Genomic DNA, 25,226 nt, shown 5'->3' on the forward strand with positions numbered 1-25,226 from the left:
TCTTCTGTAAAATTCACAACCATGAGGTCTAGATATCTTCATCCACTTATGAACTCTCCATTGCATGCTACAATTTAGGGTACACAAATCACAAGTATACACCTGCTTCCAACTCTGACTATTTCAGTTCTACGTTAGTTGAGCTAACAAGATAAAGGAGATGAAGCACAGAAATAACAAGTGTGAAACTCACAGTAAACTTCACATTACTGTACAACATTGACAAATCATTTCCAAGATGAATGTATGCAAGACCAGAAAAATATATATACTGTACTTGTCTGATCATTTTTTTTAAAGGCATTAATCCTCTTCGTTTAAACTACACAGTATGTCAGACTCACTGTAATTCAATTTGACCCTAGGCAAATCTTCTAATTCTGCATTACAGAAAGTGACTGCTACAGTAGCTCAGACAAGTATACAAGCTACTTTAAAATATATCTCATCACAATAATAGCTCAGACAAGTTGAATCTGGGTTATTTAAGAGATCTGTGCACATACATTAAAATAATGATTTTCTCTTGTTAACATAACTAGCCACCAACAAAAAGCTGGATGTTTTATCATTTTTACATCTGTTATTATGCTTAAAGAAGCTAGGCTTTAGGTCGTGAATGTGCAGAGCCAACCTTGGTTAACATAAGGCAGTAATGGAATTCATGGGTTAAATTTGAGAAATTGTCAAGCATTTCATTTGATTAAATTTCCATTCACGGTATTTGTATTTTTGTTTGTTCATTTGTTTCCATCCTTCGCCCCAATTATAATGTTCTCCAATGTAAACATGTTCCCTGTGACAAGACAAACTAGAAAGAGCAAGGCAGGGGTGGGATCATTTCAAGTAAAAGAAACAAAAACGATCACAAATGATGTACAGTAAGTGGACTTACACATGTCAAAAAGGAGCTTCGATCGCCAAGATTCATGGCCATTTTTAGTTCGCGGTGCTACTTTCTCAGACACCTTCCCACTCAAGAAGACAACCAACCACGGTCATTCCCTTTCATGGACTGCGTGGTGTCTTCTGGCACTGGAAGGTGTCTTATTTACTAAGCAGTGCTACCTCAAGTGTTCTCAAACCACGAACATATGAATGCCATCAATATACTTCTGATCTTGTGGGGTGGTGCATTTGAAACCAAAATGTATTGACCTACATCGAAGGTCTGGCAGAGCTTACAGGCTACAAAGTTTTGCACTACGATGGTAAGGAGTTGGCACTCCGCGTGTATGGAGAGAGCCGCCAGTAGGGTAGGCATAGTGGTGGCACCCACCCGCTTGCTAAAGGATGGTGCTGGCTGGTATAATGCCTCGCTATCTTCTTTTAATCTCAAAACACAGCACTTTGGGAGAGCAAATTAAAATTAGGTTCTACTGTACAATTGATGTCATGTGCCACACGCCTGCCGAACTTCTAATAGAGCAAAGCAAGTAAAAAGAAAAAGTTAAACATGAGAAATAGAAGTTATAGAACAGAAAGGGTGCAAAGAACCAGGCTCAAGGGCCACCAACAGGTCAGGTTTTCAGAATATTATCATCATGATCATTTTTTTTTAAAATAAATACGGGCCTTCACTTAAGGGGGCATCACAATACTTTACAGTCTGTTTGAGAACAACTGCAATGAAATACAACTATTTTATTTCACGAGGGAGAGACCGGCAAAGACAGAATTATTAGTATTATAACAAGTGAACATATTCCAGAGCGCTGTACAATAGGCTTGGAGGATGAAAAGAATAAAATAACAAACGTAAACATTGTTACAGCAGGCAAGGAGGGCCCTGCCCCAAGGAGCTTACAATCCATAAGGAAGGGTAAGTGGAAACATAAGGTGCACAGGGATACATTCAACGAGCAGAGATTATACATTCAGTTTACAGAGAATTTTATGGACAGTTCGAGATAATAAATGATTATGGGAATTGTAACAGAGCATCTCTAGCATCAGCCGAACGGCAGCAAACTGCTGACGCCCTTTGGGGAGATTCGAGAGGTCTCATATCAAAGAAGTCCTGAGGTGAAGTGATAGCAGCTGGAAGCAAACCGATCCTCCCAGCAAAAATGCAGGAGGGGGGGGGGGGGGGAGAGGAGGAGAAGGTGACGATCTCTAGGTTTTTCAAGCTGCGTCTGTCCTTTTATTGATGAAATTAATAAAAATGTATCTAAGCTGGAGAACTCAAAACTACGTGAATAAGTGTGTTAAATAATCACAATACATACAGTTCAGCTACAGGCGCTTAACAAGCAAATATGAATGTGTAAATGTCCTTGAGTTGGCCCCTAAGGGGTTAAGTACAACCTTAGAGTCCAATCTGTTGCCAGAAACAGTCCAAAAAACAAAGTTCCAGGAAGGTGCCGCTCCCTCAGTTGGAAGTGCTAACCCAGCACTTCAATGATAACTAAATAGGATGAAAAGAACAGAAAGCGCACACTTCTTGGTGCAATAACGTTTTTACTAGATTAATGAGACAAACAAATAGTGGTAATACACTCCCAAACATCCGAATAAAATAAGCAATTAGCCGTAGTTCACAGATCCGCGCTGGAGATATGCAGAGTTGTCCTCACGGGGGGATACTCCGCCTTTGCGGTAATGGGAGGTTCCTGTTGTCTCTCGTGACGCCACTAGGGAGGGGTCACGAGAGACAGCAGGAACCTCCCATTACCGAAAGGCGGAAGCAAGCAGCGGACGCGCTGCAGCAACAGGCGGAGTATCCCCCCGTGAGGACAACTCTGCATATCTCCAGCGCGGATCTGTGAACTACGGCTAATTGCTTATTTTATTCGGATGTTTGGGAGTGTTTTACCACTATTTGTTTGTCTCATTAATCTAGTAAAAATGTTATTGCACCAAGAAGTGTGCGCTTTCTGTTCTTCTCATCCTATTGATGAAATTAACCCTGTTCACGCTGGCATAGTGGACATGAGCAGTGAATGGGAAGCATGGTGGGCAGACCCTCTTTGGGGAGCCACATTTGGAGAGACTTCTGTGGTCTCGTATCAAAGAAGTCCTGAGGTGAAGGCTGCTTCAGCGAAGGTAGCTCAATTGTTGACTGAGTGAAGCAGGGATATCCGGAAAACCTGACCTGTTGGTGGCTCTCGAGGACTGGAGTTGGCCCGCCCTGATGAGATGCCTTCCCTGATATTCTGAGAGGGAAAGATCTGCTTCAGAAAACCCTTTGCGTGCTCTTTAGTGACTTTTGTTTGCAGTTTTAGGCTGCAAACTTTTTGGAACTAGAAGTTTTTTTTTATTTTCTCCCTAGGAATCAATGATTTGTTGTTTAATGATTTCTATCGAGAAAAGAAGTGGATGCCAAGTATTTTGCTGCCCTGTGTGTTTCTCCAACATCTTTGGGTGGGCCTGAGGTTTGTTAGAAAGCAACATGTATGTGAAAACAAATATATCGGTGTACAGAGTTTCACAGTATCCAATTTCCCATGTTTTATGTATTTTGGTAAAAAATTGTTCAGTCTTGTGCTGTATTATTTTACTGTTTTATGTTGTGCTGAAAGCTGATTGCTTTTCGGAAAAATGCAAAGGCGTTGCTATAAAGAGATAAAAATAAAAGATGACAATATTTTGTGCACGAGTTTCCAAAACCCAGATACGCTGACGTCCCACTTGCCAACAGTACGATATAATGATCATGGCTGGTCTTAATTGAACCTTTATGCCAAAAGTTGCTAGCAAACGAGAATACAAAACCAGGCCTGGATTATCATACTGCTGACCTGGAGTTAGTTTGCACTGTGTGTGACCTACAGATCAAATCAAGTTTGTTAGTTTTAGCATTAACTCTTCCACCGCCAGATAACCCAACAACACATTTCAAAGGGATGTTAAAATCATCATTTTCTTTCCGCTGGCCTTTCTTTGAAAACACGGGTTTTTATAGCAGGTCTGATATTTTTTTGTTGTTTTAATTGGCGCAAAAAACATAATTTGAGTAAAAAAAAAAATTATAGTAATTCTGCACCTGATTTACACGTTCGGAAAAAAAATACATCCAAATAACCTTTTAACAGAAAAAAAAAAACTCTCTCTTTGCGTGGTCTTCGTGTGTACAACATTTAACTATACCCTGGAGCTCAGAAAGTCAGTAAATACCAAAGCTTATTTCTTGCTGTCCGACACCTAAGTTCCGCCAAAGATGTCTATTTGGAGACAAGCTTTCACTGTATGAATCACAGAAGCACTGCATTTTTTCATCTGTGTACAACATTACAGTTCACTAAAAGTGACTTTGCAGACATCTCTTCTCACTTCCTCCCGACAAAAACAAATATTCTACATAACACGTATTAAATTTCCGGGATATTTGCTGGGCAATAAAAAAGGAACAAATATTAACCACCCGCCATGTAACGAATTCAGTGCTGGAGAGGGCCACGACATATTTATACAAAACGTGTTGCAGGTCTCCGGAGCACTGTAGGGGTTAAGAAATGGAGGGGGGGTGGGGGGAATGTCAATCTTTCCATTTGTTATACATATCCTTGCAACACATACTCTTGATTTTGCATCTCACATTTACCAGATATCCCAAAGAAAATATCATCTTTCTGCGGATGATTTTTCCAAGTAGTGCAGGCTCCGGTCTTGGATATTTCAGCAGAATACACCTACTCCACTCAGTATGTGTCCTCAAAGCTTTCAGGATTCCCGTGATCAATCATGGAATGGAATAAATAAGGAAAAGGCCCATGGTTTCTTACTTTTAACCCTTTCCCAGGCTAGTGGATTACTATGTGCCAACGTCATTAATGCAGCAATTCATCTGGCTCGCATTTAAACAAAATCAATTTCTACTAAATGTTGTCTTAACCATGGTACTGCTGTGGGGATTCCCGGTCTCTATAGCTTCAGAACAATCATTCTTGCCTGGGAGAAGCAATATGGTGGTGGTGGGCATACCTAAAAAATACAGCACTCCATGTACAAGATACAAAGTGATCTCTCCCCCCCCCCCAACACACATATTACCCGCTACAGAGTTATAGCGCTCGCAAATATTATTTATTACTGTTCATAGAGAGCTTGTATTATCCTTTCGTGTTCAAGAATCAGAGCTTTATGGTCACAGGGAACCAGCCAAACTCTGGTGGAAAATATGAAGCCGTAATGTCATCTACGCGTTACTGTATGTTCAGGACCATCTTCGTTTGCTTTGTTATCTTTTTTTTTTATTTTGGTCTCGAGCTCCTGGTTAAGCTGAAAGTAAAATATTACTTTCTGGAGGGATTTCTGCTTCATCCAGAAAGGTTGAGTGATTTTCTGCACGTCTCACTGATTTAGAGTTAGCCTCAAAAACTTCAATTGATTCTCAATGATAAAAAGCAATCATTTCCCATGAAAATGACATTTGTTTGACCCAGTACCCACAAATCTTCTGGATTTTATTTAGTCCTCGACTTCAGCTGGGATTAATGCGTGCGAATCAGCTTGTGTTACTTTGTGAATATTGTGTTTTAAATACTGTATGAAAATGATGGTCTATCATTAATATTTTAGGCATTGACCCAACGAAACAGCAGTGAAGAGGGTGATAAAAGGGACAATGTAAAAAAAATTAACAATGAAATAAAACAACATGTACAGTATATATATATATTTTTTTTAACAGTCCCAAAACAATAAAACAGATCTCAGTATTTAAAAATATATAAAGATATATATATTTATATATATATATCCTTTAAAAAAATCTTAACCCCTTCACAGCCAGAGGGACCAGGAAAGGGAAATTAATAATTGCTGTACTTCCTTTACTGCATGAAAATGTCAACAGAGGCGTCGTGACAGAATACATGTGGGCTGCATAGTGTAGATAACAGATGTTCTTCAACTGCTGCTGCAGGTGTGTTCACTTTCCTCTACTAGGTAATCATAGCCAACAAAAAAAGGAAAACAAAACCACTTCCAAGAGCTTTAATGGCATGAAAAGTGACACGGTGAAGCAGAGGGCCCAGCACAAGAAGAAACAAAACACTCAAGCCTCATTTAGCATGGTTTCTGGAATGTGTATCTATTTCTGTGTATGATGAGAAATATGCTGTGGCCACCTGCCTTTATAATACCCTCCTCTGGGCTGCTGGCCACCACACCCCACTGATGGCCAATGGGCCAGATGAGGGCCTCAAAGGGATTCAAATCAGCACTACCCTAAGTCATGGGGTCATCTACTTCTAGGAACTATGTGAACTAATGGCAGTGGCATGTTTATTAGATTAAATGTCAGCGATTGGTGCATTTTGGAAAAACTAAATTAGCATAAGTATTTCTGAATAATTTATATGTTTGATACATTTAGTGTGTTCTATTGAGGCACTTACTGCACCACTACTGTTTAATCTATGTCCCTGCTATGACATCATACTGTATGTAGTGGGCAGGGTTGTCACCTTCTACTGAAAGCTAATCCGTAGACTTTTTGCAATACATTTGTTTACATTTATTTATATATTTATTTCTCTTACTTGCAGCATCTCTCTGCATCTCTCTGCATCTTCTCCCTCTGCAAGGTGCAGTCGGCATGGCTCCGCGACGTCAATTGGTGCGCGTTAACATGATGCCATGCTGTGTCAATTTTCCATGATAACGATACGCCTTATGGAGCCGTGGTGTCACGTGACGCCCCATCATCATGGCAACGCGGCGCCATTTGACGTCACGCGACCATGTTGACGGGCTGTGCAGAGGGAGAAGATGCAGAGAGATTTTCCAGATAAACCCGTAGCCCGGGGACACGCGGCCGAAACCTGCAGTCCCCGGGTCAAACCCGGAGTGGTGACAACCCTAGTAGTTGGTAAATAAATACTGTATAAATATAATTTTTTATATATATATATATATATATATATATATATATATATATATAAACACACACACACACACACACACACACACACACACACACACACACACACACACACACACACACACACACACACACACACACACACACACACACACTAGTTTTATGGTTTATGGTTACAGTTAGAAATAAAAATGCAGATTTTGTAAACAGAAAACATAAAAAAAATACTTTGGTGCAAACCAGAAGAGCACAGAATAAGGATTTCATAATTACCCATTAAAATACTGTACATATTTTTACGTTTACACATGAAACATGCTAAAGTTTAACCTGAGGAAGAGCGAGAATCCTCGAAAGCTTGTCCTAATATATTAGCTGTTAGTCCAAATAAAATAAAGGTATCCCCCAATGCTCATGTACTCCTTTATTATGCGCTAAACACAACAAAATATTCACCATGTCAAGCCTGTAATTTGGAGTAGTACAAAGGCAGAATAAAACACTCGTCAGGCAGTATTTATTTGGAGAAATAGTGCTGAAACACCTTACCAGTGGTTCCCTGTTTTTTACCAGTCTAATAATTTTCACAGAATCTTCATCATCGTCAATATCATCAGGCATGGGAGGAAGCACAGGGTCATAGCTCTTCTGAGCCACAGTGTCATGTACAGATAGCAGACCCTGCAAAAACAAGAAGAACAGCCTCAGTGATTGCCTTTCCCACCTTCCACGCTGCGTTCTGTGCAAGGGTGAAGTATCTGTGTGGATAATCAAATAATGTTCTATTTTTGTTAAATGTAGCCCAGTGCAGGTTTTTAACCTTCCTCTTTGTGAAGTGTTATTATCTCTCTCTAATTGTTTTTGTTTTACTTTTAACATGTTTAAAAGTAACCAGGAATTCGGCTGCTTGTGTCAATTGTCCATCTTCACCTCTCCTAACTTCTTTCCCTTTGTTCTTTTTACATTTAGAATTATGATGACATAATTTACAAACAACTGAGGAACCCCGCTTCCCCCCATTAATCCATTGAGCTTTTCAGAGGACAGTCCCTTTACTTAACAACTAACACATCTCAGGTCACCTGCTGGTCCTTCCATTCAAGACGACCTCCAATCTCTAGCTAGTGTAGGGAACACATGCTTGGCATTTAATACATTGGACAATGATCTCAACTCTCTTTCCCCAAGAGTGGCAAACTTCAACCTCAGCACACCTTAAACCTGGGGTGCTCGACTCTTCCTCAAGCCCCTTTCCACCTCCCCCCCAACAGGTCAGGTTTTCAGGATATTCCCAGCTTCTGCACAGGTGGCTCAGAGGCAGACAGTCAGTCAAAGATTGAGCCTCTGATCGAGACACCTGTGCTTAAGCAGGGACTGATTGAGCCACCTGTGCTGAAGCAGAGATATCCTGAAAACCTGACCTGTTTGGGGGCTTGAGGACTGGAGTTGAGCATCCCTGCTTTAATGATGTCTTAAGTACTGTAAGTGGGGTACAGTATAACGTATAGCGGAAGCGTTTGCACCTCTTGCTGTAAATCTGTGACAATGGTGTGTTTGCCACTCCAGTTGATGCAACTTTCACTATAACCATCATTTTGGATATATATATTAGTTAATGTTCGTGTTATGTTCTAAAATCATTTTTTTTAAATGTCTGTGCGAATTAAAATAAAATCGAGTGTAAGCTCTTTAAGACAAAGAGCATTTGACTTTTGTTCACCTTTAATGCTCTTATCCCTATTTGCACTTTTAATGGTCTGTACGTTTCTGCTACAACACTACCCCTATCAAATAAATAATACTAATCTGAATAGATTAAGTGGTGGCTCCTGATGTTGCAAACACTTTCTTCCTGGGTCCAAATGTTAGACAGATTGTTAATGTACTGTCTGTATTTATATAGTCATTAATGTACATACTGTAGCGCTTCACAGCAATAATACACGTGACAATCATAAATAACAAATGACACATAATGGGAAGAAGTGCTTCAGACATAAAAGTAACATTTAGGAAAAGGAGTCCCTGCTCCGAAGAGCTTACAATCTAATTGGTAGGTAGGAAGAACGTACAGAGACAGTAGGAAGGTGTTCTGGTAAGAGTGTCTGCAAGGGGCCAAGCTTTATGTATGAGGTGTAAAGTATCAGCCACGGAGCTACTCATATGCTTTGTTAAGGAGGTGTGTTTTAAGATGGACCTTAAAGGTGGATAGAGGGTGCTAGTCGGGTATTGAGGAGAAGGGCGTTCCAGAGGTGTGGGGCAGTCAATGAGAAAGGTTTAAGGCGGGAGAGGGCTTTAGATACAAAGGGGGTAGAGAGAACACATCCTTGAGCAGAACGCACGAGTCGGGATGGTGTATAGCGAGAAATTAGGGCTGAAATGTAAAAAGGGGCAGATGAATGTATAGCCTAAGGGAGAAATGAGTGTGTGATACAGGATTTGATAGGAAGCCAGGAAAGGGACTTCAGCAGGGGGGACACAATGTAAATTGTTCATGCAGAGGTTTATATCCACCTACTGTACTACTTTTTCTAAATGTCTTCATACAGGTTTATAACTTTGTAAAAGGATGTAAGAAGAAAATAAGGTACATGACATTTCTCGTGACCTGAATATTAAACAACAAAACTAGTAGTGCCAAAATAAATACATTAGAAGTTTAAAACAAAAAATCTTTTACAAAAATGACGATGCTCCGCTGTCAACCATACAATGTATTTTTGATTGAATCTTTTATTTTGTGACCCCTTCGAAGTCCTCTGGCAGCAAAAAGGTTTCTCGCGGGAAACCAAAACTTATGTAAAAACCCATTGTTAACCTTTTCATGCCACCAGACCTGCGGCATTTGCCGCCTCGTGATCACTTCACCATATGACCACCACTGTCCCCCGGCTGACGGAGACGGACGTGGAGAGGGCTCCACTTCGGTTTCGCTCAGGCAAACTATTAATGTTGGAGAGATTAACCCAACCATCCGCTAAAAAAATCGTTTTATTAGCTACTAGCTGATATACCCGGCGTTGCCCGGGATTGAATGGTCCCGCTCCCCCTCTCTATCCACTCACCCCCTATCTCTGCTCCCCATTGCCCTCTCTCTGTGGGTGGGTGAGTTAGTGACTGGGCGGGTGAGTTAGTCAGTTAGTGAGTGTGCGGGTGAGCTAGTGAGGGCGGGTAAGTGAGTTAGTGAGCGGGGTCTCTCAGCTAGTGACTGGGTGGGTGGGTGAGTTAGTGACTGTGTGGGTGGGTGAGTTAGTGACTTGGGTGGGTGAGTTAGTGACTTGGGTGTGTGAGTGAGTTAGTGACATTGAGTTAGTGACTGGGTGGGTGAGTTAGTGACTGGGTGGGTGAGTTAGTGACTGGGTGGGTGAGTTAGTGACTGGGTGGGTGAGTTAGTGACTGGGTGGGTGAGTTAGTGACTGGGTGTGTGAGTTAGTGACTGGGTGAGTTATTGACTGGGTGGGTGGGTGAGTTAGTGACTGGGTGGGTGAGTTGGTGGGTGAGTTAGTGACTGGGTGGGTGAGTTAGTGACTGGGTGGGTGAGTTAGTGACAGGGTGGGTGAGTTAGTGACAGGATGGGTAGGTGATTTAGTGACTGGGTGTGTGGGTGAGTTGGTGGGTGAGTTAGTGACTGGGTGGGTGAGTTAGTGACTGGGTGGGTGAGTTAGTGACTGGGTGGGTGAGTTAGTGACTGGGTGGGTGGCTGAGTTAGTGACTGGGTGGGTGGCTGAGATAGTGACTGGGTGGGTGGGTGAGTGACTGGGTGAGTTAGTGACTGGGTGGGTGGGTGAGTTAGTGACTGGGTGGGTGGGTGAGTTAGTGACTGGTTTGGTGAGTTAGTGGGTGAGTGAGTTATTGACTGGGTGGGTGGGTGAGTTAGTGACTGGGTGGGTGAGTTAGTGACTGGGTGGGTGAGTTAGTGACTGGGTGGGTGGGTGAGTTAGTGACAGGGTGGGTGAGTTAGTGACAGGGAGGGTGAGTTAGTGACAGGGAGGGTGAGTTAGTGACAGGGAGGGTGAGTTAGTGACAAGGTGGGTGAGTTAGTGACTGGGTGGGTGAGTTAGTGACTGGGTGGGTGGGTGAGTGGGTGGGTGAGTTAGTGACTGGGTGGGTGAGTTAGTGACAGGGTGGGTGAGTTAGTGACTGGGTGGGTGGGTGAGTTAGTGACTGGGTGGGTGAGTTAGTGACTGGGTGGGTGAGTTAGTGACTGGGTGGGTGAGGTAGTGACTGGGTGGGTGGGTGAGGTAGTGACTGGGTGGGTGGGTGATGTAGTGACTGGGTGGGTGGGTGATGTAGTGACTGGGTGGGTGGGTGATGTAGTGACTGGGTGGGTGTGTGAGTTAGTGACTGGGTGGGTGGGTGAGTTAGTGACTGGGTGGGTGGGTGAGGTAGTGACTGGGTGGGTGGGTGAGGTAGTGACTGGGTGGGTGGGTTAGTGACTGGGTGGGTGGGTGAGTTAGTGACTGGGTGGGTGGGTGAGTTAGTGACTGGGTGGGTGAGTTAGTGACTGGGTGGGTGAGTTAGTGACTGGGTGGGTGAGTTAGTGACTGGGTGGGTGAGTTAGTGACTGGGTGGGTGAGTTAGTGACTGGGTGGGTGAGTTAGTGACTGGGTGGGTGACTTAGTGACTGGGTGGGTGAGTTAGTGACTGGGTGGGTGAGTTAGTGACTGGGTGGGTGGGTGAGTTAGTGACTGGGTGGGTGAGTTAGTGACTGGGTGGGTGAGTTAGTGACTGGGTGGGTGAGTTAGTGACTTTGAGTTAGTGACTGGGTGGGTGGGTGAGTGACTGGGTGGGTGGGTGAGTGACTGGGTGAGTTAGTGACTGGGTGGGTGGGTGAGTTATTGACTGGGTGGGTGGGTGAGTTAGTGACTGGGTGGGTGGCTGAGTTAGTGACTGGGTGGGTGGCTGAGTTAGTGACTGGGTGGGTGGGTGAGTGACTGGGTGGGTGGCTGAGTTAGTGACTGGGTGGGTGGCTGAGTTAGTGACTGGGTGTGTGGGTGAGTTAGTGACTGGGTGGGTGAGTTAGTGACTGGGTGGGTGGGTGAGTTAGTGACTGGGTGGGTGAGTTAGTGACTTTGTGGGTGAGTTAGTGACTGGGTGGGTGAGTTAGTGACTTGAGTTATTAACTGGGTGGGTTAGTGACTGTGTGGGTGAGTTAGTGACTGGGTGGAGCGCAACTCCCCGGCAGTGACACACACACACACCACCCCCCCCCCTTATCTCTACTTCCGGGCGCCGCCATCTTAGGCACTTGGCGCCGCGAGGCAGCTGCAGCCTGCCTGTTCCCCCGCCGGGGAGGTGATGTGAGTGGAGCGCCTGGGAGGGAGGAAGGGGGTCCTTCCGGGCGCCGCCATCTTGGGCGCTCGGTGCCACGAGGCAGCTGCAGCCTGCCTGTTCCCCCGCCGGGGAGGTGATGTGAGTGGAGCGCCGGGGAGGGAGGTGAGTTGGAGGGGAGGAGGTGAGTTGGAGGGGAGGAGGTGAGTTGGAGGGAGGGAGGTGTGTTGGAGGGGAGGAGGTGAGTTGGAGGGGAGGAGGTGAGTTGGAGGGGAGGAGGTGAGTTGGAGCGCCGGGGATGGAGGGAGGTGAGTTGGAGCACCGGGGAGGGAGGTGAGTTGGAGCGCCGGGGAGTGAGGGAGGTGAGTTGGAGCGCCGGGGAGGGAGGGAGGTGAGTTGGAGCGCCGGGGAGGGAGGGAGGTGAGTTGGAGCGCCGGGGAGGGAGGTGAGTTGGAGCGCCGGGGAGGGAGGTGAGTTGGAGCGGGAGGGAGGTGAGTTAGAGCGCCATGGAGTGAGGGAGGTGAGTTGGAGCGCTGGGAAGTGAGGGAGGTGAGTTGGAGCGCCGGGGAGGGAGGTGAGTTGGAGCGCCGGGTAGTGATGGAGGTGAGTTGGAGCGCCAGGGAGTGAGGGAGGTGAGTTGGAGCACCGGGGAGTGAGGGAGGTGAGTTGGAGCGCCAGGGAGTGAGGGAGGTGAGTTGGAGCGCCAGGGAGTGAGGGAGGTGAGTTGGAGTGCCGGGGAGTGAGGGAGGTGAGTTGGAGTGCCGGGGAGTGAGGGAGGTGAGTTGGAGCGCCAGGGAGTGAGGAAGGTGAGTTCCACCGGGGAGGGAGGGAGGTGAGTTGGAGTGCCGGGGAGTGAGGTGAGTGTGATGGGGGGGGACGACGACGACAAAGTGTGTGTGTGTGCGTGTGTGTTGCCGAGGGGGAAGACAGTGGCAGTTGGTGTGATGTCAGACTCACAATCTGATTGGTCAGATTCACCGCAGATAGCACTAGCCATTCGATTTTATATATTAAGATGATGTACCAGATATAAGGGCCCTGTAAAAGTTACATTTCAGCTGCAAAAACAGAATATGTTTTCACTCAATATCAATGCCCTTGCTGCGACAATCATTTTTTGAGTGACAAATGGGTTATACAAGTACAGTATATATCACTCTAAACAACATATTGATACCTATAACCGAGTTTATTTAAATACAGATGACACTCCTACCTTATAAGCTCTAATGTCACGATTATCTTTTTTTATATATTCTTTTTAAATTATTTTGATAACTTTAAAGGAGCAAACCACCATAACTAAACCCCCTTTTAGAGCTGAACCGCGCTGTTTTCAGCTTCAGGGACGCTACGGTTCATGCGATTTTTACTGTTTAAGTTACCGACATTACTTCCTTTTTTTTTTTTTTTTTTTACATAACTCAAAATGTTATTACATTTTTGGCACAACATACAAAAATTCCATATCACAATATTTACGTATGCTTTAACACCTTCACTTAAAAAAAACAAAAAACCTAACGAGGGGAGGGAACATGTATAGTATCTTCTAGAACAAGCCAGACCCTCTTCAGATATGCCCACGATCTTGTCCCCTGTGTGGGCTCTTCTCCAACCTCTGCCTTCTTGATCGACATCATCTCATGTTGATTTACTAACATATCATACAGTACATCTTCTCCACCTCCAACGCATTTTGTCCTATTACAGCATAATTGTAGCTATACTCACCCCAGGGTTATCTGTTTGGGCTAGCCATGGTAGCCACACTTTTAGAAATTTAGTGCCAGAGTCGTTGACCAAACATGTCAAATTTTCCATCTGGCAGATAAACCAAATTCTGTTCCGAATCTTGGGAATGTTTGGAATCTCTGTTTCCATAATGCTGCGATCTTGCACCTTGTTGCTGTTTCAAAATGTGCAATTAATTTACTTTCGAACCTAGAAATGGCTGGTAGTTTTCTATTGAATAGAAACAGCCAGGGGTCTAATGGAATGGTGAGGCCCAAGATCCTCTGTAGCCAATCTCTGATTTTTTCACAAAGTGGGGCAATATGAGGGCAGGACCACAGCATATGGAACAAGTCTGCCGTCTCTCCACATTGTTTTGGACACAATGGGGAGTAACCTGCGACAAATTTTGATAATATTAGTGGAGTGAGATACCACCTCATCATTACCTTATATGTGTTCTCAATTAACGTCGTGCAAATTGAGCTTTTGGCTACCGAAACAAAAATCTCACCCCTCTCTTCTTCCTCCAATACTTCCCCATGGTCTGCTTCCCACTGAGACGTATACTTCATATTTCAGGAGTACACAGGGCTAGAACAGGTCACTTCCTTATACATTTTGAGATGTAAGTCCGCTAGTGTCTGTTTCTAAAATACAGAGCTTTTCAAAATTTGTTAATGGGGACCGGGGGCTAAATTTGTTATAAAATGCTCTTATCTGGAGGTATCTAAAGAATTCAGAACGTGTTATGTCTTTTCCTGACCTAATTTATTCAAATGTTTTAATGCTATTTCTAAGATCTTTCAATCTCGAGATCTTTCAATCTCGTAATGCCTTTCTGCTTCCAAATTGCAAAATCTTTACTATCCAACCCTGAAGCAAAATCCGGATTGTCCAATAGGGGGTCCATCAATGATTTTTTTAGTGGTTAAAGCACATCTAAGTTTTGCGGCCTCCTAGATTGATAAGGAATCGGTCATTGAAGAAAGCGGTTTACACTCAATTTTGACTTTCAATTTTGGTAACCAAATTAGATTGTGTAATTCTAACTGGGAGCAGAATTCTTTTTCCACTTCTACCCATCTTTTCAGCTTGGGGTCTTCTATATGCCATTGAACAATTTGACATAATTGGGCCGCTTTGTAATAGAACAAGCAAGGTACTGCTAAGCCACCCGCCAGCGTTGGTCGACCCATGATCCCCTTCTTTAACCCCAATCTCTTGTAGTTCCATATGAATTTGGATATTAAAGATTGGAAGGAAAGGATATCTCTACGTGCGACCGGCACTGGAAGAGTTTGAAATAGATACAGAATCCGAGGGAACAGGTTCATTTTTATGCAATGGATTCTACCAATCCACGATATGTTATAAGTGGACCAGATTCGAATGTCTTCCCTCAGAGTTTGCAGCAATTTGGGAAAATTTGCCTTATATAAAGATTTATAGTTCTATGTAAGATGTATAACCAGTTATTTAATAGCCTTGTGTTGCCACTTAAAGTTGAAATTTATGGCTATGAGTTTTTCCATGTCCTTTGGTAGGTTTATGTTTAATGCCTCAGATTTTACATGATTGATTTTAAAGCCTGAGATCCTGTTGAATCTCTCTAGCAGACTAAATAGATTAGGCAGGGAGGTCAGAGGCCTGGATAACATCAACACTACATCATACGCATAGAGAGCCACATTATCCTTTTTGTTTTTAATTTGAATCCCCGATATATCCGGGATTTTCTGAATCTGGGCTGCTAATGGTTCCATACTTAGGGCGAATAATAATGGGGAGAGGGGGCAACCATGTCTCGTACCACTTTCAATATGGAAAAATTCAGAGGTAAAGCCTTGGTGAATAAACCACGCCGCCGGTTTAGTATACAATCCTGCGATCGCCTTTAATGTAACAGAAGAATATCTACATTTTTACGAGTCTCTTACCCGGGCTATTGAAACCTCTCACATTATGCGATAAAACAGTTACCGACATCCTGCATAAAATAATTTCCTGCATAATGTAGCAGACCACCTTGTATGACCACACAGGGGACTCTCCCGTTCACTTTGAGAGTTACATCGGGCACTTTGGAGGACCTGAGCTTTGAGGTAGGTGGGGGTCGGGGGGGGGAGAGACTAAACTTTGGGGGGGGGAGGGAACTTAATCAGAAACCTGAGCTGAGCCAGTCGTGGTCAGATGAGAGCTTGACTCAGATGTCCTTGGGTATGAACAACGTGGGCGCTAGTTCTGAGTCCCCTGGTGGGTAAACTCCTGGGGACCCAAGGGACTTGTTTGGTGTCTTGGGTTCTGCCCATGGCACTCATATGAGGAAGCATGTGAACAGCCGGGGCAACTACTCCTCTCCATCGCCCCCAAAACACTTATATAACTTTGACTACATACAATATGAGAACTTGACTAACCAGCAACATAATGAACCCAGTTATAAACTAAAACACACACGTTGCGATGTCTCCTAGGTAGTATGTGTGACTCATTAGCTGTTAATAGTTTTACTTATATTTTGCATAACTGCTAATTTGTATGTAGCCATGTGTAAAATTGGTGTACAGATCTCTCTCTTACTGAGCAGTAACTACTGTTAAAAGGGCAGGGTTGCCAGTAGTCATCATGGAGGTTTGCCCTCAAACCCTGTGATGTGTAAGATAGTAGCAAAGGAAGTGACAGCATGCTCTGTGTCCACTGTTATTGACACAGAGGTGGGTCTTTCTGGAGCTTACAGTATATATTGCACAGCACTGCCAAAAGTTAGTGGTTCTTGGTCTTCAGAGTCGGAGTGAGTTCAAGGTGCTCATCATAAGTGTCTGTAGCAGTTCAAGTCTCTGTCAGAGTGGCAAAGGGACAATCTGATTACACACTGTGTCCAGGGCTCTGGCACAGCGGGGGTCTCCCTTAGGGGAGAGGTGGAAAGACAACTCGACTAAAGAGTCAGGAGGAACCTTCTGAATGGAGGGCCACTACAAGATGTGCAGCTAAGTGTCGGCCGCTGGGATGGGCAGTCTGCCACACGACATGCTAATAAAGATGCCCATGAAAAGACCCATCTTGCCTGTGAGTGGAGTTACTCAGGGAGAAGGTGCACCCGGGAGTTCCCTTTCAGAAACTCCTCCCTGCTATCGTAGGGATCTGGATGGGATGGAGGCGCTGTACCAAATGTGAGTAGGACTCAGCACACTACCTCAGATCCCTGTCATGGTGATATCCCCAACAACATCAAGCGGGAGACTCAGGAGTCCTGTGAGCCAGCAGGTGCACCACACTACACAGACATGTAATTGGGATAGTTTCTCACATATGGGGTCAGGATCAGAAGGGCCCAGGGAAACACCGCTACATGTATATCATCTTAACTACATTTCTGTTAATATACCAGAGCAGCTTAATCACTTCTGACATCCCTTACTCCATTTTCAGAGCGAACTGCTCTTTCCTTAGCCTATACGCCCTCACTACCCTAGCCTGGATAACCTGTCGGTGTCTAGGGTCTACCATACTATCCCTCTCTCTTCCTCTTGTTTCCATTTCTCTGTGCGCTCACCAAAAACTTGCTTTTATTAACCAGAACATGTTTTCCTTTACCTCTCGCATTTATTTATATAATTTTTATATTTTTATGTATGACTGCCAACTCCAACTATACACCCACACTTAACCACCTACTCTTACTAAGTGAAACTAGACCTTGGGGTAGGTCCTGCCTTGCTGCACTCTAAACACCTCTTTCCTTCAGCACTTTGCAAATGTAGTGTTCTTTAGTGGATTCCTGAGACATCGCGCATAGCCGAGATAACCGAACAGCATGAGACGGTGGATAATTATTAACTAAACATTCTATGCAATTCAGTAAAACATTGGAATAAGGTCCTAAGACATTGCTGTCCCCCAATTCCGCTGTCATTCCCAACAGTTCCGTTTGTGTTGATTTCTAGTGTTCTGAGTTTGGCGCGCACAGTGGTCATGCTTTGCGCATTACCTCAGTAGTTGGGCAAATAATGTTATGGGCATTCAAAGGCTTCACAGAATAAATCCAAGAGATGTGTGCTGCGGGATGAATCCTCCATACGTCTTCAGATCTCATCCACCCCTTCCCCGCTCCCACCTCTCCCCTCCGCCCACACACTCCTAACTCTCCGGGGGTCGATATATACACACATTATATATATATATATATATATATATATATATATATATATATATATATATATATATATATATATATATATATATATATATATATATATGGCAGGTACCTGATTCTCTCCTTTATTCAGCTTCTGGTAAATTTGTGTGGGAGTTCCAGGGTTTATCCCCTCTATGTTCTTGTCCTTTTTCCTTCCCTTTTTGTTTAATTTCCCTCCATTTTATAGATCAGGAAGGCTTCTGTGGAGCTGTCCTGATGTGTGACTGCTCAGCTCTGCCTCCAGGCCCATGCCACACCACCACTTCCTGGTTTTAAAGGGGATTTAAATGGCTGTCCAATAGGAAGCCGCTACCAAGGATGTTCCTGTTAGTCCGACATTTGGCAGCCATTTTGTTTCCCAGGAGGGAGCTTTAAACCAAGTAACTTCACTGATGGGTAACCTGCTCCTTTAAACTCAATTCCCCCCAGTAATTATTCTATTTGAAGAGTTCAAATACTGCATCTTTCTGAAGCTCTTCTTGCTGTATACATTCTACGAGACACCAGGTTGTCACGACCCCCTGGTCAAAGAATAAACTGAAACAGATACGGTTATGAGGCGGAATGCAATGATCTGCGTAAGAAAGACACAATATTACAAGGCAAGAGTTGTAAATTGTTTTCAGACATGCTCTTTCGTGGTTTAACAGGTCAGCAAATTAAAGAGAATGAAAGAGAGGCTGCGAAATTTCCCTTGTCGTCACATTAGGCATCAATATAAACCTTTCTTGGCTACAATGGTCTCTTATGATAAATGTCCTGTTATGATGAAGTGAAATGGTATACTTTACAAAAGCAGCTCCAGGCCTCACTGAGTTATGCGTGGCACATGTTTCTCTGTGCAACTGCACTAAAACATATCTATTAAATATAACAACATTGAAAACAATACTCCATTCCAGTGAGTATGCAGCCCCACTTAAGGTTATTGACTTTCAAAGCAGAATCCTGACATTATATTATTCCACATAAGCATACTGTACCTTCAACTTTTATTTGTGAGCTGGGGATATTTAATGAAGTTTAAAAAAAAAAAAAAAAAAAAATTATATATATATATATGCAAATATAGCTGTGTGCTCATCTGCATGTCATCTGCAACCCAATCTGCAACCCCGCCTTTCCCCATTATCACCCAACATACAGCACTTCCACTGCAGCAAGGGATTCTGGGAAATGACATACAAATGAGCACACAGTGTCACTTTTTGCCTCAATAACCATTTTTAACATGGTTCCCTATAGGCTTAAGCTTGCTGCATGGTCACAGCTTTGAGCACAGCCAGGGTTAAGGTGCATACCCAGAAAACCACCCACAGACCGCTTTTTTTTTCTTCTTTTTTTTTTGTAGCCCGGGTGGTGAAAAAGTGATTTCACCTCTAAAAACCGTGCTCATGGTCAAGTGAGACCAGGTGCGCAAAACTTGTGACTATAGGCTCCGGAGAGCTGCAAGTCCATGACATGGTCAGTCCTCTTCAGCCACGAGGGCCAGGAAAAGTCCTGATGTTACACCGACGTCGTCATCCGAAGAATCCGACGTCCATCCTATTCCCTCCTAGTGCAGCAGACGCCGCAGGAGGGTCCAAGTCTTTAGGGCTTTCGGCTCACACCTACTCGCCCACCGCAGTCTTCTCCCGAGGGAATGGCGACCACCGACCAGCACACAGTCTTGCATTCTCCGAAGAAAATTAGGTGACTGATAACCCAAAAAAAAACAAACCACAATCCATAGTGCGAGTGCTCCAGTGCGCTGTGTAATTAGCTGTTTCGACCTTGATGGGTCTCATCAGTGTGGGGTTGATTTTACTGGGAATGCAAGAGAGGCTTATGGGATAGGCTAAACCATAATACTGAGTTAAGTTATGGTGAGTAAAAAAAGTGATATATTTTATATATATATATATATATATACACATATATATATATATATATATATATATATATATATATATATATATATATATATATATATAGCAACTGTAAATATTACTGTATGTTCATTTGCATGTCTTAGACAGGTCTGCAACCCTGTCTTTCCCCATTGTCACCCAGCATACAGCGCTTCCACTGCAGCAAGGGATTCTGGGAAATGACATGCAAAGGAGCACTCAGTGCCACCTTTTGTCTCAAGCTCGTATTACACAAGCCAATCCTCAAGCCAATGCATGCTGCTTTAAACACAGCTTTTAGACAGAGGCTGGGATGAGATGAGATGCAAAGCCATTAAACCCACTCACAGACATGTTTCAACCTTGATGGGTATCATCAGTGTGGAGGTTTTTGTCACTTTTTTTACCCACCATAACCTTAATAGTAGTGATATATATATATATATATATATATATATATATATATATAGCTAAGTTATGGTGAGTAAAAAAAGTGATAAAAACCCTCCACAGCAAAGCATATAGCAAATGTAAATATACTGTATGCTCATTTGCATGTCTTAGGCAGGTCTGCAACCCCACCTTTCACCATTATCACCCAGCACACAGCACTTCCACTGCAGCAAGGGATTCTGGGAAATGACATGCAAATGTGCACACATTTTATACATGGTTCCCTATAGGCATAAGCTTGCTGCATGGTCACAGCTTTGAGCACAGCCAGGGTTAAGATGCATAGCCAGAAAACCCACCCACAGACAGCTGTTTTGACCTTAATGGGTCTCATCAGTGTGGGGTTGGTTAACTGGCTATGCAATGATATATATATATATATATCTATATATATATATATATATTGCAGAATAAATGAGTTCATCAGTATTAGGTGATACCTTTTTTTATTGGACTAACAATTTATGTCATAGGACAAGCTTTCGAGAGTTCTCCTCTCTTCTTCAGGTCAGCAATACATATATATATCCATCCATCCTAGTGTCCCTGGCCATGTGTTTCCCGGCCCTAGCATCTATGTCCTTGCACGTGCTAGGGTTAAATCCCTCCACATGGCCAGGATATGAGTCCGTTGGCACAATAGCAAGGTTGTTGCCATAGCCAGGGGCAGGTTGGATGGCAGTTGGGAGTATCATGCCTGGGGGCTCCCCAGTGAGTGAGGCGGGTTCTGCCTTACCCCATCACGGGGTAAGGGAGTGGTGAGACTAGCCTCAAGCCCTTGGGGGCCTAGTCAGGTAATGACAGTGATGCAAGATGCCATGGAAGATATTCTATGATGGTCGTGTAAGTAGTACCTCTCTTGCAAGAGATGGAATCCGGTCCTGGCCCGCCATATAAAACGGTGAACGGTTCCATGTCTCTGTGTCCATTACTGGAGAAAAAGCGGGTTCCTGTAAGGATATTATCTGCCTCCGGCAGCTACCCTACAGGATGGAGGCGCTGTACCGAAGTAGTATCGATATGTCCCGTTGCTACTCCCACTAACATCACGGAGACCCAGGCTTCCTGGCCTATAGCAGGTGAGTTGCACAGCACCAGACTACACATAACATGCAGATCTCCCGTACCAAGGAGGAAAAGGTGTTTTATATATACAGAACGGTATTGTCGATTCGTTTTTGATTATTAAAGCTTGTCTAACACGGTACTGATACTTCTATATATAAATAATTGCAAATATATATATGTATTGTGCCCACTGTGTGGAGCATTGCACAGGTTTTGCATCTTGCGTCCTGGCATGGTCTTGTCCTGCATTTAGTTGTACTGTTGAATACTTTGCTCCTCACCATTAGTTTCTTGAGATTATGAGGTTGTCTGTATGATAATAAGGGTGTTTCATGGAAGACCTGTTGCAGTCTTGTATCTTCCTGGAGAATGGGTTGTAGTTCCCTGGCGATTCCCATTCTCAGTTCTCATTCTCCAGGAAGATACAAGACTGCAACATGTCCATACATACTCCACACACACCTTTTGTAAAGCGCTGTATACACTGTCGGCTCTTTACCAATTTATATTTACATACATACACATATATATATATGTATGATATGTATATATATATGTATGTGTGTATGTGTATATATATATATATAAACAACATTACCATTCTCTCGTCCGGTAAAGAAAGACTGCACTCGGTTCAGTAATCATGAAAAACTGTATTAGGCATCTGAATAGAAAAGATAAGTCACCCAATCCGACGTTTCGGTCCTGGAATAGGACCTTTCTCAAGGGGGTTCCAGGACCAAAACGTTGGATTGGGTGACTTATCTTTTCTATTCAGATGCCCAATACAGTTTTTCATGATTACTGAACAGAATGCAGTCTTTCTTTACCGGACGAGAGAATGGTAATGTTGTTTTTCTATTATTTGAGACATATATATATATATATATATATATATATATATATATATACACATACAGGCATACCCCGGTTTAAGGACACTCACTTTAAGGACACTCACGAGTTAGGACATATTTTCAATAGCCCCAAACCCCTGTGTACGTACGTTCGCTTCGCGAGTACGGACACTTGTTCTGCCCTACAGACCACAGTAGTAGTGACGAGCTAATTCCCCTCGCCCAATAGGCAAACGGCAGCTCACACGTGCGTCAGTCAGCACTTTCTGATCAGCAATACAGGCTCCCTACTTGTATCGAAGCATCGATAAGTGGGAAAAAGGTAGTGCTTCACTTTAAGTACATTTTCGCTTTACATACATGCTCTAGACCCATTGTGTACATTAATGCGGGGTATGCCTGTATACATATATATACACACACACACACACACACATTTGCAATTACATATATACATACATACATATATATGACTGAGCCACTAATTGAGCCAGCTGTGTTGAAGTAGGGATATCCTGAAAACCTGGCCTGTTTGCAGCCCTCGAGGACTGGAGTTGTGCAGGTCTGATATAAACAGTGTAACATGCAAAACGCTTCTTTCTTTTGAAAAGTGGAAATGCAACCAATTACATCATCAAACAGATAGTACAATACCAGGAATGTTGGCAGGGAAGCTTTGTAAATAGGATCCAATTTAATTGTAATTAGACTCTAAAATGCCAATCACTTCCATTTTGTGATCATGCCAGAAAAAGAACGCCAACATAATTGGCCCAAGCTGAAGGAACCGAGCAGTATTTAATCCAATATTTATTTTATTTGGGAAAATACGGCAGGCCACAAGCATGATAGCTCGGTAATGGAATCCAGGCAGGAAAAAGTAAGTTGATTTTCTGACAAACATAAGACAGCATTTATTTGGAATAGGAATGTTTCAGGAGATTCTTCAATAATAGCATTTACTATTGAATTATTCCTCTTCAACACTTGTCCACCGAGGTATTACAGTGAACACCAAATTATGCTTGGTCTATATATAGTCTATAAAGATGTCTGTTTGTGCAGTCCGATTACATTTTGAAACGGTACATTGCTGTATACAAAGTGTACATGCATGGACATTTCACTGTTTACGGGTAGATTTTCAATGCAGAACCTTTTTCTGGCGACAGTTCCAGACCTGACGTCCGCAGACTCTAATACAGTACACACTGTTTGTATTAACTTTAAGACATTGCAAGGTGGTTTGAGAGTCTCACACGAAATGTCAAGCACAGCTACATTATTAGCTACATTATACAAAATGTTGCAGTCAAAGGTTGGCCATCGTCAATCGTTGTTTTTTGTCATTTAGTGTCTTTAAATAGCTCACAGTAAATGCTGATAATAAATTGTGTCAAGTTTAAACCACACACAAAAAAAGTTATGGTGGGTAAATAAGTGACAAAAACCCTCCACTGTACAGCGAGTTTAACAAATGTATAAAACAGATCAATGCTGCCCCATTACAATATATTAGTATAAAGGTGCTGGCAGCAGCAAGGTACATGGTTATTTCTTTAAAGATAGCAATTCTTGGACGGTGCCAGTAGATGGATGAGAATCATTGTCACCCTGCAACATATCTGCAACATAGGTGCAGCCAAGAGTATTCTAACACTGCTATGAAAAATCTGGGGCATTCTCCCAGTAATGCTGCAACATTTCTCTGACATTCCTGCACAGACTAATGGCCCATCGGATTAACACAGCAGGGATCCCTGGTCAGTTTGAATGGGACTGCCAGAGACCCCCTCTGTGTTAATCCGATGGGCCATTAGTCTATCTGATGAAATGTCACAGAAATGTTGTAGCATTACTGGGAGATTGCCCCAGATTTTCCAAGGCAAGTGTTAGGCTAAGGCCCCGCTGCCTCAGACCACACACCCCCACTGCAAAACAGGCGGCGCGTGCAGAGCGCTATACCGTGATCTGCAGGCGGCATTCTGAGGCATGAGGGGGCGTGGCCAAAACAGGCTGTGTGGGAGTTGAAAAGACGAGGGGGCGGGGCCACGACGTACACTGGCACTGCACTTCACCTCTATATGCGGTCTATGAAAAGCGTGCAGGCATGACCGGGCAGCGGAATCCGGAGACCCCACCACAGTACCCCCCCCCCTCCCTCCCATCCATCTGCTGCTGTGTCTTCTCCCAGGGAAAACAAGCACAGCAGCAGGAGCTGGCCGCAACCTCCCCAGCACGCGCAGCCTGCAAGACGGGCACCGGAGAGAAGGGGGGAGAACAACAACAACGTACACACTCAGACCTCCCTCCCATAGCTGTAGACAGCTTCACAGCTTCCCTCCTCTCCCTTGCCCCCTCCTCCGCCCCCTCATTGGCTCCTTTCTGCACCACGTGACGCATCGCCGCTTGGGATCACGATCCTCATGTATCCCCTGCTGGCTGACGCGTCACAGTGCGCAGCGAGCCTTGCAGCGAAGGGGGACTGGGGCAGGCTCAGGAGAAACACGGGTCTGGTGAGAGACGCGCACGCGGCCGCGTGCGCCGTCGGATGCAGCGGGACCCAGGCCTTAGAATACTCGTGGCTGCACCTATAGATATAATAATTTGCCACACTCATCAAGCAACGATAACTGTGGTCACACAGGCATTTTCAAGGATTTATTTGACAGAAAGCACAAGGTTTTGGGATTCACCTGTTGCATAAATCTTTGAGAAGGTACTTTTATCCCGGTTGTGTGAGCAGATACACAGAGTTTACGAAATATACGTGTTAGTAGGCAATTATCTGTCATTATGGATGCTATTTATTTATCCCTTACACCTCTGTGTTCTACAGTTTAACTACAGGTGTAATCATAAATATATAAAGGTAAAATATCACATGTAATATTGGAAGTATATTCAAAGGAGGTTGAGCCTTAAAGGAG

At 43.7% G+C, this 25,226-nt stretch overlaps 1 protein-coding gene across 5 annotated transcripts in view; it reads right to left on the bottom strand.

Annotated features, from left to right (window-relative positions):
* MPP7 (MAGUK p55 scaffold protein 7) overlaps positions 1 to 25,226 on the bottom strand; it is a 341,147-nt gene that overhangs the window by 98,327 nt on the left and 217,594 nt on the right. For all 5 annotated transcript variants that reach the window (XM_075587671.1, XM_075587669.1, XM_075587670.1 and 2 more), the window contains one exon: positions 7,376 to 7,507. In XM_075587671.1, the coding sequence (XP_075443786.1) occupies positions 7,376 to 7,507 (132 nt within the window). The remainder of the gene's footprint in view (positions 1 to 7,375; positions 7,508 to 25,226) is intronic.

The sequence above is a fragment of the Ascaphus truei genome, chromosome 2 (genome assembly GCF_040206685.1).
Source record: "Ascaphus truei isolate aAscTru1 chromosome 2, aAscTru1.hap1, whole genome shotgun sequence".
Lineage (NCBI taxonomy): Eukaryota > Metazoa > Chordata > Amphibia > Anura > Ascaphidae > Ascaphus > Ascaphus truei.